We start from the raw sequence: 13,752 nt of genomic DNA, 5'->3' as shown, positions 1-13,752 counted from the left end.
TAATGTGATGTTGCTCCCATATTAAAGGACTGACGAGTTTGAAAGGTCTTTGTGTCGTTCCTTATCTCACATAAAGCTTTTGCTCTGCAGAAAGTGTGTGTTCCCAGCGAGCATCCCGCTCAGCCCAAGTTGTTTACATCCTCATTTCCGGCTTGTTAATTACCCTTACTGCTTCCCTGGCCCCCGGCATGAACTGACAGTGACCCGAGCCAATTGAAAGTGGCTCTATGTGTGTTTTGCGTTCATGTGTGAGTGAAGTTCTGCTCCCTCGTAAACTGTAAACCCCTGTTCCTTCCACTATTTTCCCAACTTCCCCTCCCCTGATGCTCTGGCCCACTGGTATTTGGATACTTTCCATGACATCAGAGCTGTGCTGACAGTAAACAAGTTCCCTCTCAGGGAGCCCATTCTAAGAGGAGAAATCAGTGGGAATGAGGAGCTAATATAAGCACCATATGATCCCTTCCCTTTCCTATCATTTACTATTCTGCAGTCAGGCAGGAAAAATAAAGGCATGAACAGCAGGAGTGAACATATGACTGACGGGAGGTTTTGTTTCATTCATTCATTCATCATGGGCATGAATGTCAAGTTCTTCTCTGGCTTTTAGTCATTGATTTGAATCACTCTATTTCCAGGGTGGAATGATTATACATTAATTAATGTAACAGAAAAGAAAATTAGGTGCACAACATTAAATTTACACTGTCATTTTCTCTAATCCACACAGGGTCAGAATTATGCATACATGCTCAAATATATACATACACTCCACTGATTTATAGCTAAATATTCCTTAACAAAATACACCTTGACCATTGTTTCTGTCACCAAGGTTCTGGAATGATTCTAACGGGACGTTTTCTTGGCAGAATTGGTAGAGTTCATCTAAATTAGTTGGTTTCCTGACACCAACCCAGCTTTTCAGTCTTTTAAACAAATTTTCAATTAGGTTGAGGTCAGGACTTTAGGAAGGTCAATCTAGAAGCTTAGTGTTAGTCTGCTTTATCCAATCAGAAGCCAGTTCTGATGTGTGTTTGGGATCACTTCTCTAACTGTTGATCTGAGGTGAAGTTGAAGAATTTGAAGGTAGACCTTCATTTTTCCATCCACTTTGTGCAGTGTTTCAGCCACACAGCATGATGCTATCACAACCATGTTTAACACTTGTTACAGTATTATTATATTAGACAGTCTCATCTTGACTCCTCCAATTATATTTCTTCTCCTTTGTGGCCAAATAGCTCAATCTTTGTCTCGCAAGACCATACAATTTTTATTCAAAAGGTATTTTATGATGGTTCATGGTTTCTTGATTCACTAATTTGGTTTTATATGTTTTTGCTTTGTATTCCTTGAGTTCTATTTATTTCATATTATGAATTTTACTTCACATTTATGTTGTTGACAAGTCTTCCTTTGGGCTCTCTGTTCAGTTTACTTCCAATTTTTTTCAGACCCACCAGGCTGTAATCTGCCCACCTACAGCGTTTACTCTCCGTGTATACAGTAATAACAGCTGTTATTACGGCTGAAGCAAGTAGATCAAGAAACAGTAATAACAGCTATTATTACTGTTTTTTGATCTGCTTGCTTCAGCCGTCCGCAGTGCACATGTGTGATTTCGCATGCTGTAGTTTCCTTTGAAATGCATCAGGGAGTAACCAAAAAGTTCCGCTCTAAGACCTGGGCTCGAACGTTTTGGTGTCAGAGAATCCAATCGCTGTTGTTGTGTAAACAAACAGCCGAAGTGCAACAGAAATGTCCCAAATTCACTGAAAACTAGCATTGTGTAAAGTGGGCCTAAAATGTCCTTGGGATCCTTGGGGTAAGTTTTGTTCATGAGCCAGTTTTGCTTTTCAGTGCATCTAAGTTGCTCATTTAGTATTTGTTCATCTACAACAATAAAGCTCTGGATTTACTTGGCCTGCTTGGTGCCTGTCTGGTTGCACTTTGGGTCATTTTTGGCAACAATCACAGGGGTCTGATTAAGCATGAACCCAGCAAGCAAACTAATTTCTTTGACTGGTGCAGTCATGAGGCAGCCAAGACATTGCCTCGTGTTGAAGAAGAAAAAACACCAATCCTTCAACTGGGCATAACGAGCCTGTAATCAGTTACCGAAAGGGACCACAGAAACCATGGCAGGCTTGAGCCTTGGTAGCTCTTGGGTTGGTTATGGATATCCTAAACAATTTTCATTTAAAATCACTTAAAATGTTTAGATGTTCCAACATTCATGTGAAAAAATATATTGATAACTATGCCCAAAGATGCCCTAAAAAACACAATAAACTGGGATTATGTTGTCATACATAACTCCAGTTTATTGTGCTTTTGAATTGTTGTTTGTGTATATATACACATAGTATATATATATATACACACACACACGCCTTCAGTGTGTGATTAGTGTAAGTGTTCAAACCAGACAGCGTTCCATATTCACGGTTTCAGTTGAGGTGTGATGAAGTGTGATGACAGTAAAAAATATGGCTCCCTAAGTGGTCACTTTAGACTCTGATGTACCATCAATAATATCAGTCATGGAGAGTGATTCTTAGGTAAATGATGGGCAATGAATCACTGAAGAGAACTTTTCTTGACTTTGGCAGTTGTGTAATAACTTTTGCAGTACTTTTCAACAGATTTACAAGCTGCGGTGGAGATGACCCATGTGATGTCTCTTCAGTGCAGCAGCCCCATTACAAAAGTACTTCATGTACTGAGCTCAAGCCAAAACCTTTGGACTTTTTGTTACCTTTAGGGCTCATTCCATCCGAGCAAAAAGCAGACAAATAATTTCTTTACAGTTATAATTGAGTTCATAAAAAATGTTCTGACATTCAGTCCGTTTTAGGAAAACTAGTAATTTCTGTGATCAACATTGGCAATTTATCTTGTACTTTCTGCACAGGTACTATTTAGTTTCAGCTATGCTTTGTGGTTTTAGCTTATTAAGATTTGTCAAGAAAAAAGATACACAGAAATGGGTGAACAACAGAATTTTAGTCAAATTTGATATTTCTTTAAACTGTCTGGAAAAGTATTTTGTGATTTTGACAAACTTGTTGTTTTAATCTGTATAAAAGGTTATAGAAAAACTGATAAAACAACTGTTAACAACAGCTACTAATTCTCTACTCAATGTATGAGCTTCTTTTCAGAGAAAATCTGGTTGAACTAACAATGATCTTAAGAGAATTATTGAAGAAAAGAACAAGAAGTTGCAGTCAGACAAGAATATGAAACAAATCAGGGCAGCTATACTTAAGAAAAGACATCAAATAGCATTTGAGGAACAAAAGTATGTAAGGAAGCGGCGCCAAACACGTTCCAGGGTCTGAAATAAGGACAAGTGTAATTCTTAGAAAGCTGTGGGACTGATCTCAGTTTATGTGCCTGACCTGACTAAGACAACCAGGCTTGACTTTCATGGCGATATATTCAAGAAACACAACAGTCTAAATGCGAGGAAGACAAATATACCCAAATTTGGGCTCAAAACATAAGTCTTACCATCCCAGGCATCAAACATATCTGTGATGAAGTAGTCTGTGAAGGAGATCTGAGATTTGGGTACACTGCAGGTGTTCCTGTCAAACACAGGCATCACTACGGGCAGCCCCTGACGCTTCTCCTCGTCTGTCTGCAGGGGAAGAAGACAAATCAGTATTTGAGATAAATGTCTCACTTGGCACACAAGACATAAACTTCATTAATTATATAAAGTGAAACAAAGTGATCTAATGAAACAAATGATTATGCTTTTACTAAACTCAGTAAAAGTCTTGTTTTATCATATTCAGCGTCTCCCTAACCTGTGCAAAGTACTCCTCAGAGATCCGTCCAGCCCACTCGATGCAGAGCTCGAGCGGCCGGCAGGGGTTCGCCACATCTGCACACTTGATAAGCATTCTCTTTATCAGCAGACGGTTCTCTGGAGAGTTTCTGATGTTGTTCTGACACTCGTAGTCACTGTTCATGCTCTGTTGGAATAATAATGGTAGATTTAAGCAGCTGTTTCTGTTTCATTCATACTAATGACAGATTGTTTTTACAAACATTTACTGAAACATACTGTCAATATAGTAATGGAGATGTCTGTAAATATCCAGTATTTGCTTTTGAATATTTCTTCAAAATTGTGTTAGATCTATACAAGTCCTAATTGCTATTAGTACTTATGGAAGAGTTCCTTCTTAGAAGTGGAAACTATCATGTTCAAGTGCCTCCTACTAGCCTGGCTGTAGAGCAATTCTGAAGTCTTGTCCTTCCATATAAACAAGTTGAACATTTCCCTCACTAAAAAATAAAACAGATCCTTTTTTTAGGTGTTGATTGTTTCTGTAGTTCTTACCTTGCTGCTGTTTGTTTAAATATGCATATTAAAATGCATTTAGTTTCAATGAGTTGCAGCTTTTGACTACAGAAATACAACATAGTGACATTTCAACTTTAGGTTTCAACACTGGGAGTAAGCAGAGACACTTTGTCCATCTTTATTAATGTCAATAATTTACACCTTCATTCAGCACTCTCTGCTTGTGATCTGAACATTCAGGATGTAAATTAATACCCGGTCTGATAAGCCAGACAGTCCTGGACCAAAAGGTTCAAGTAAACGAGCAAAGAATGTGAGTAAACTAACTTTTTCACATGATACAAAAATATATTTACTTTTTAACCCCACATGGTTAGTTCTCCTAAAACACCTAAGAAAGAAGCAATTGCAACAACCCACTATAATCTAAAGCCCATTTTTGCAAAGTGTGAGTAATTTGGGCCCACTGACACTTACACTTGTGCTGGTTTCTTCTATGGCAGCTGTCGGCTTGTTGATGCTGTTAACAAACTTGCTGACATGCTCAAAGTGCCTGGTCATCTCTGTGGCCAACACCATGTCGATGACGGCCTGTCTCAGTGTCCGGAACTGATTCCTGTCAGCATGAGGACAGAAGACAGTGTTCTACTGGTTTACCATCTGATGAAAATGGTCCACATCATTCAGAGCAATGCCCAAACAAACAAGCATACAAAAAAATACAAACTTGGTCAACTAGTTTTTCTAAGTCACACATATATCAGTCCAGTTTAATCACACAATAGCTAATTGGGATGTTCAATATCTCCAAATTATACTAGTGTTGCAATCTATAATAAGATGAAAGGTTTTTAACAGTCTAGGTGAGAATACAACGTGTATTTTTCTGTTAAAAGTTTATTTTTTGATCTTATTAACTTGTCCACATTTACATGAGTTTGTTTTCAATTTGACAAAAAGTATAATAAATAAAATCTGATGCTGCCTTTGGTCAGTATGGAATTATCTGTGTTCATGTACTCTTCATGTGCCCAAATTTCTGTTTTAAGTTACTTAAATATAAAAATGAACATGTTAGAACAAGCTGAAGACCAGTTACTAATTAGGCATAAAGACAGACAGGACAACTCCAAGCATCTCAGGCTACAGGAAGGACAGACAAACAAGGCCTTCTAAAATAGCTTTAGGTATCCTGTATACATTCCATGCTTAAATGAGCATTAGCACCATAAAAGGTGAAGGTAGAAAGATGTAGCTGAGGTAGGAAAATATAAAAATGGATGTCAAGGCTAGACAAGGTTGATATAGTATCACAGAAACTGCTTGTGGCTTTTGCAGATGTTTGTACATTCCTTAGCTGATGTAATAGCATCAAGCTTTTACAGGTGTCCTAGTCTCAGAAGGTATCAGGCCATCCCAACCCCCCTGCATGGACTGGCACTCAGTTTCTCTAAGGCCTCTGCAGTTGGGACACAAATAGTTTCTAATCTCAAGACATCTTATTTTTGTATAAATATTTCATCATTTCAAATGACTTCAAATGATTGCAGGAACACAAAGATTTAAAATCAATCACAGTATTCCATTCCAGTCTTTTATTTCATATTTCTAGTGTTTAAACCTTCCAGTGATCAAACTTCTGAAGTGATAGATCTTCATAGCTCTACACTGTTCTTACTACTTCAAATCATTTTAATTAAAGCTGAAATGTTAATCCTTCCCACAACAAAGTCCTCCCTGGCTGTACATTACCTGCTACTTTAGAGCCTTTCTACCAACAAGGCTGGCCTGCTTTTTAGTCTTGGTTTCTCAAAGGGTTATTGTCTGTTTAAAATAAGTGGAAGAAAAAACAGCTTGGTATTTTTCTTTTTCCTATTGTACCAAACAGTGACCTGAAACCAATGTATGTACCATTACACCCCTACCTTATACCATCTTAGTTTCTCACTTTTAACATGCTGCTTTGTTACCCAAATGATGCAGTTCATGACTGTCAAAGAGCATGATGAACCAAATCACAAGATCATTTTTGTTTTGTCTCAGTACATTTTATTTATGTCATAAAAGCAGCAGCATCTGTGAATTCTGTTCTTTTCTTTGACCATCAGAATTTTAAGTCAGATTTAAAGCCACCCTGACAACCAGGAACACTGTGAAACTGTGACAGTTTTCAAAGGTTTTTCTTTTGTCGTGCTTTGTTCTTGAACAAAGGATTGAGTGTTTTTTAATAAAAAGCTGAAGTTATGGGTAATTTATCATTTTGTCTCTACATTAGTTTCTTATATTTTTCTCAACATTCCACTTTTGTTAGAAACTTCAGTAGATGAAACTTCAGTTTCTGTCCTAACCTGTCAATGTTCTTGAAGATGTTGCTCTTGCTGTCTCGGATGGTGAGCTGGAAGGCAAGGGCTGCGTGGTGGCTTTCCAGCACAGCTGTGTCGTTGTAAAGAATGGCCAGTTCACTTCCTGCGTTACACAGGAACGAGTTGGTCCTCCCGGGGTGGTCCACGTCATGGACTGTGGCTGCTATCAGTGCTGCCATCTCGTCCAGCTGATCCAGACAGCTCTGAAGAAAGCAGCAAGGACCAAACAGAGATGTTACCAGACAACACCACAGATACTAACAAGACCTGGTTTTGGTTCATCTTATTACTGATTCATATGACTGTTTCCTCATTAACACATCAGAAAGCACCGTTCGCTGCTGCTGTTTGCGTCTGTGAATTCTTCTCACACCTGAGGTTTTGCACCCACAACCACAGAAGCTGCAGTTCTTCTGACCCAGGTGCAACAGAGGCCCTGAACATGGCCCATTCAGATTCCATGTCTACAACCTTCCCCTGGATGTGTGGAAAAACTCTCCCAGAGGTGTGAGGTGAGATCTCATGAACGAAGACTCCACCAAATATTCACCCTCACTACTTGTTCTGGGTTTACCTAGCCTGTCTGGCAGCCTCCCCCACCTCCGACTCCAACTCACCACCAGGTGGTGATCAGGTGATCAATTCTATGCTTGCATATGGTGTTCGTTATGGACAACCAATAACAGAACACTGATCGGGTTCAGATGAGGGAGGCTGTTCCTCCAGTCACTCCCCTCCCGATGACTGCACGTGGGCATTGAAGTCCCACAGGAGAACAACAGGATCTCCTGATGGAACCCCTTCCAGGACACCAGCCAGCTAATCTGAACTGATGTTTACCAGACAGATTCTTCCTTCCTAAAGCTCAAAGCCACAGAAAGGCATCCCTCTCATTCAGCAGGGAGAGAATTCACAGCCTATTTTAACATGCATACAAAAAATTGTGACTAAAATAATACCCATCTGATGAATTTTAGACAACAATATAACTAATGAAGCTTCAAAGTTGTTCTTAAATACCACCTTTCTCTCATGTATAAATTACTGTCTGACCAGTTGCACACAAATAGGACAAACTATGCTACACTTAGTACAAAGACTATATCATCTTTAAAGAATTTTAACTAATTATAGTTTTTATCCTGAGGAAATATGATAAATGTGCAAAAAGTTGAGATTTGTCTCTTTTTTTTAAAGAATTTTATTGAAGAACATCAAAATTGACCTGTTAGAGCTGTGACCATGGTGGGTTGTAAAATCCTATTGAAGAAAAGTGCCTTTGAACAGTCAGCTTTCTCTTAAGGAGCAGCTAGAACACAGAACCCACAAAACCAAAGAGCGTCCCATCCTACAGACTGAATCTACGAAAACAGTGGTGGCCGTTAACTAATGAAATGTGTCATCATACTGACAGTAGAAGCTGTTGTATTTTCTCCAATGGATTTTTATTTGTGCCTTTTCATGAAATGTTTTATCTAAGATTATTTGAGTAGCAGTTTCTCTGTTTGTAATTTTTTTTTCTTGTATCATTAACCTGCCAGGGACTACAGATGAAAATTACCCTGTATGGTAAAATGACCTGCCACTTAAGGATAATGCTTTAGCCTTAACTACTGAAGTCAACTGTGTCTGTCTGTTAGTCAAATTTTCAGATACTGAGCTAAACTTTAGTGTGGTATTAACTGAGAGTCATTAACAACACATTCTTTGAGCACTACCACATCTCGTAATATGTAGCAATATTGCATGAGATCAGCTTAGTCATTTGCAATGTTTGACCAAAAACAGCTACAACTTAATTTGCAAGATTTCAACAAAAAGACTACAACTCTGTTCTTTCTCACCATAAGATGACTTTAATTTAAACTTCTGACATGAACAGTGGCAGGTGATATGCATTCCTTCAATGCCAGGCCTTTAATTACATGATCTACTCATGATTGATTAACACACATTGTTCCACTTTTAAATAAACTAAAAGGGTTTTAGAGTATGTACATTATGGTTATTGGCTGAGGAGAATTATTCACATAGACATAAAAAATGACCTCAGCACCTCTTGTTCCCTGTTAACATTAAAACTGTGTGGTACACTGCCTCAAATCACTTTCTACTTTCTGTTTGTGTTATTTATGCCCATGACAAAAAGTCATAGCTTTATTCATAGCTAGAGGAAAACTATGTTCAGCTGCCTGGAGGTCAGTTAGAAACAGCACTGGAGTGGGAGCTGAAAATTTACCCAGGGAATCAATTACAGTTCCTAGAAACTGCTGCCACAACAACGTCTCCCACAGATGTAGTTGTGTTGATCTCAAAAGCCTCCAAGATGAACATTTTTCTTAGAGCTCCCTGTTTCCTGAGAGAATTCATTCAGGAGGCTAACTAGGGACTAGCCTAAGGGTAGAGGAAGATGGTAAAGTACACTGAGTCTCTGCTGAAAAGAAATAGTCTACTGAGCTGGAATGTGAGTGCCTGTGGAGGGCCCACAATGTGCTCAGTGTCACAGGGAACAGTATGCAAAAAGCATCAAGAAGTCTCTGCAAGGTGACTGTGCATGAAGAGCAAAGAGTCTTGGCCACCAAATCACAAATCATCATGTTTTATTTGTCAGACATCCCAGGATGTGGGGGTCTTGTTGCCTTACCTTCACTCTCTCTTTGCGCAGAAAGTAGGCTGTAGCATGCAGCACATCAGCCGCGTGTGTGGAGTTGTGGTAGGAGTTGGAGGAGTGATAGTTGGCCTCAATGAGCTGCAGCCAGGAGCGCAGTGTGGCCTCTGAGCAGTTCAGGAAGTCACACACTCCAAAACTTGTGAAAATCTTCAATCCAAGGTAAGTCAGCGGTCTGCAGGGGAAATAATGATGACACAAAGAACAAGAGCTGAAAATTAACACTCACAACATCCTCCACATTTCATGGCTCTGGTTTAATGAAAAAACTTGTGCACCAAAGCTGAGCGAGAATGGAAAAACGATAAGCTGCAGGAATTATTTCAGATCCTAAAGGACTGCTGGCGTCATTATCAGAACATTATCAAAGAAGCCAAGAGAGAACATTATCAAACATTAATGTGTCATATCATGAGAACCATCAACAAAACCATCAACTCTGTTCTTAAGGCCTCACATCCTGGCTGCCTGGAAGCATCTTATGTGCTGTGTAATAACTTCCTGCACTTTTTTTATTAGTAAGGTTATTACCCCAAGGGTTCTTATCTCAGCCCCTGCTCCATACCCCTTATGCTTGGTCCCCTGCCTGGCTGTGTTTGACAAGTCTGAGCCAGTGACTCTGACCCTTTTAGAGGATGTAGTTGGCCATAAGGTTCCCCTTGTGATCCTGTTCTCCCTGATTCAGGCAGGTGATCCTGCTGTTGTTAATAGCAGTCTGTTGTCTGGAAGTTTTAAACATGCTGTGGGGCTGCCCCTGTTTAAGAAACCTGGCCTCCAGTAAACTATGTTGGATAATTTTAGGCCCATCTCCAAATATGTTTTAGTTCTAAAATTTTAGGGGAAATTGTCTATTCTCAGGTCCAGTGTTTTCTGGATTAACATGATATTGTGGAGAATTTTTAGTCAGGTTTAAACAGCGCAGCACAGAATCGGCTGTAGTAAGGGTTTCTAATGATATTTGTATGGAAAATGATTCCAGCGACCATGTGGTTCTTATCCTGCTTGCCCTAACCACTGCTTTTGATACAAAAGACCACAGTAGTTAAGTATCTCTTTTACCGCACCAAGTGAGTGTTTGTGGTACTGTGCTAAATTGGTTTAGGTCCAATCAGGCAGACAGAACCATGAGCGTCAGTATAGCTGGTTCTGAATCCTTCTCTGCATCTTTTGAAGTTCCACAGGGTTCAGTTTTAGGTACCCTGCTTTTTTCTCTCTGTTTGCTTCCTCTGGGTTTAATAATTAGGAAGTGTGAGCTCTTTCTTCCCTGTTACGCTGATGACAGTCATATATAGATTTATATATATATAAATTTGTCAAGGTAGAGTTTTAGGCAATCTGTACGCTCGAGTATGAAGTCTCAACTGTCCGCACGGCTCAGGGAGTACGGACAGTACGCACGAGTATGTGAGGGCCTAATGCTGCAAGCGGTGTGGCTTTGTAGTTTACCAAAGTTGTACTAAAACATTCTGACTTCTTACATATATAAGGTACTCTGGATTATAAGGCACACTGTCGTTTTTTGAGAAAACTGAAGGCTTTTAAGTGCGCCTTATAGTCTGGAAAATATGGTACTTTCTTGATGTCACTGTTTTAGTACCTTTTGTGTGTAGCTGCCTCCAGCTCCAGGATGTTGAACTCCCAGCACTCCTCGTCATTCAGCATCTCGGCAATGAACGGAGGAACATCATTCAGAGTGATCGGGATGGCCAACTGGTTCTGGCCTATATCTGACAAACAGAAAAAAAGGATTGGTTAACCGAGTTACAGGTGATTGGACCATAGAAAGAGCAAGAATGCTCTGAATGGGAGGTCAAAGTTTTAAACATCCTGTGTGATCTGCTAGCACTGAGAGTATGTAGTGATGAGTTTCCGTTGCCACCACACCTTATTGTAGCTCAATATCTGTAGACTGTCAGAGTTACAGACATTTTTGTTGGCTGTGGCAGCCATATTGAATCAAGTTTACTTTAAAAGTTAATCAGTTGCAAATTTACATCCAATGATTATTTTCTGAGAGTTTCAATAAAACATGTCCAGTGATTCATGAGCTATTTTACTACCAAACAAACTGACAAGCAAACACACACACACAAATATGCAGGCAATTACACGACCACTCACATTTCATGTGACAAACACTAAAATTAGTGCCAGTTTTGGCCTCCTAACATCAGTGCGTAAACATACTGGCTCCATTAAGTATAAATGTGATGCTTCAGACAGTGGGTGGATGGGCTTGTTTAAAGAACTGTGTGAGTGCCGATGGAGCTGCAGCTCAGGGATACACAAAATGAAAACAAATTCTTAGAAAAATAGCCTTGTTAGGCGCTCTTATGACTTACATCATAGTAATGTGTCTGCAGAATGAGTTGAGCTGTAAGTATAAACCCTGCATAAACACTGTGAAGCTTTCACCGACAGTTAACCATCTAAAAGTCATAAGTTTGTTTTTTTCCTTTGTTTTTATATAAAATAATGTTACTGTCATCAGTAGTGCCAGAGTATCAGGTTGTCAAAACTAAATTACAATATTTCCCTTCATCTTATCCCTGAGTTCAGTCCTAAAACTTCACTCTTAATGCTGAAATGCTATTTCTTTTAAGGACTTTTGTATTTCTTTCCTAACAACATAGATATGCTTCAAACTTACTTTTGCTGAAAACGTATTCGTTACCAGAGAGCCTCCGCAGCCCATCCTGGAGAACAAAAACAAGCATTGGTTGGCTTTTATTTTGCAAAGAACTTAAACCAAAAATGTTTAAGGCTGACTTTCTTAAGCTCCAACAGTGAACTGGAGAGTTTTAAACAACTTTTTTCCTCACAAAGTAAAAGAAAAGGGGTAACATTATGTAATATAGCAAGATACTGGTACTGGTATGCATTAGTTACATACCAGGTAAATACAGGTATGTACTTAGTACATACCTGTATTTACCTGGCTTATCATATATTGCTACCAAAGATCCTTTTGTCAGGAACAATTTTCTGTTCTGAAGTCAAACCACATTACAGATCTGTATCATAAAGATTTAGCATAGAATAATCTATAAGTATGCAGATACCACTTGTTAGGATGCTTAATTCATCTGTGGTTTTTGTTTCATGAGATATAAAAACAAGAACAACACTTTACATGTTGCCATAGATCACAGTCTCAGTAACTGAAAGTGAAAACTTTGTAAATAGACATCGATACCCCAACTCAGGGTTAGTTAAAAATATTGACGGTAGTTAAAAGCTAAAAGTAGCATAAGAAGACAAAAATAAAGCAATTACCTAGAAACAGATTTTAAAGGGAACAATGTTTTTGAACGATTAGAGATCTCAATTGGTTTTCATGTAAAACATACTTGTGAATAAAGTTAAACATTTTGAAAAGTGTAAAAATTAACCAAATACCATAGCACTTATCTCCTGAATGAGCTGAACATTTTGATATATGAATGACTAAAATAACACAAAGTATGCAGTAGTTACAGTGCCAAAAAGGGACAGACAAATTCAAAACAGGAAAACGATAATGTTAATGCTGAGTCAGCATTCACATAAATATACCAACTGCTTCTTACACTCATGAGCCCCCCAACCAGATCATTTGTGTGGGGGTCATCTTCTTTAGAGGCGAGCTGAGGAGAGTAGAGCTCTGTGGTCCTTAGGATCTCTAACACACGATCCAGAGCCTCAGCTACTGTTACTGGACTGCTCTCCTGGGCGGCGTTGATTATGTTTATTACCTGTTGATGCAGAGAGGTAAGAATTCCTTCACTACACCTGCAAACATAAGTTCACAAACAGGCCTCTGCATTGAATGCCATAACAGTGGTTTTTTGTGGACATGTTCTGAAGATGTACATGTGATTTTGTGCAAATCTTGTCTGGAGCAAAAAGAGCCAAATAAAGATACTTCTTAGCACAGAGGAGCATCACAGGACCTGCAGCAGGAAGCAGAATGAGACAATGTGGCATGCCTTATACTGTGCCACACTATGACCCTGCACCAAGTTCATTTGGGCTGAATCTGTGACTGAATCTGGTTTCTTGGAATTTCAAGTCATGATACCACAAATACGACTTTCTTTAGCCTCAAAAGTTCACAAACACCCAATAACCCCTCCTGATTAGGAGCAACATACTATAATGATGAATTTAGGTCGGGCTTCAAAGTTACACATGCACATACAGAAAGGCTACTACACTTTTCTTTTTTTTTTGAACTTTTATTTGAACAATTCTCTGACATAGCCCACAATTGTGTAACATACCTTTACATTGCAACATAAGTACAGAAATACAAAAATAACTTCTAACACAGATCTTCCAGACAGTATCAGACCAAAAATAAAGAAACAGTCAAACCTGTTGTCCCAAGTACAAATTTACAGAGGTCCATCTTTTAT

At 39.0% G+C, this 13,752-nt stretch overlaps 1 protein-coding gene across 2 annotated transcripts in view; it reads right to left on the bottom strand.

The window, feature by feature from the left end:
* pde8b (phosphodiesterase 8B) overlaps window positions 1–13,752 on the bottom strand; it is a 78,607-nt gene that overhangs the window by 4,880 nt on the left and 59,975 nt on the right. For both annotated transcript variants that reach the window (XM_037979589.1, XM_037979590.1), the window contains exons 13-20: window positions 12,925–13,089; window positions 12,006–12,051; window positions 10,953–11,082; window positions 9,332–9,530; window positions 6,673–6,890; window positions 4,802–4,940; window positions 3,822–3,989; window positions 3,520–3,649 (exon numbers count right to left, since the gene is read on the bottom strand). In XM_037979589.1, the coding sequence (XP_037835517.1) occupies window positions 3,520–3,649; window positions 3,822–3,989; window positions 4,802–4,940; window positions 6,673–6,890; window positions 9,332–9,530; window positions 10,953–11,082; window positions 12,006–12,051; window positions 12,925–13,089 (1,195 nt within the window). The remainder of the gene's footprint in view (window positions 1–3,519; window positions 3,650–3,821; window positions 3,990–4,801; window positions 4,941–6,672; window positions 6,891–9,331; window positions 9,531–10,952; window positions 11,083–12,005; window positions 12,052–12,924; window positions 13,090–13,752) is intronic.

The sequence above is a fragment of the Kryptolebias marmoratus genome, linkage group LG14 (genome assembly GCF_001649575.2).
Source record: "Kryptolebias marmoratus isolate JLee-2015 linkage group LG14, ASM164957v2, whole genome shotgun sequence".
In the NCBI taxonomy this organism is placed as follows: domain Eukaryota; kingdom Metazoa; phylum Chordata; class Actinopteri; order Cyprinodontiformes; family Rivulidae; genus Kryptolebias; species Kryptolebias marmoratus.
The sequence above is the reverse complement of the archived record's forward strand: the minus strand, read 5'-3'. Positions and strand labels throughout refer to the sequence as shown.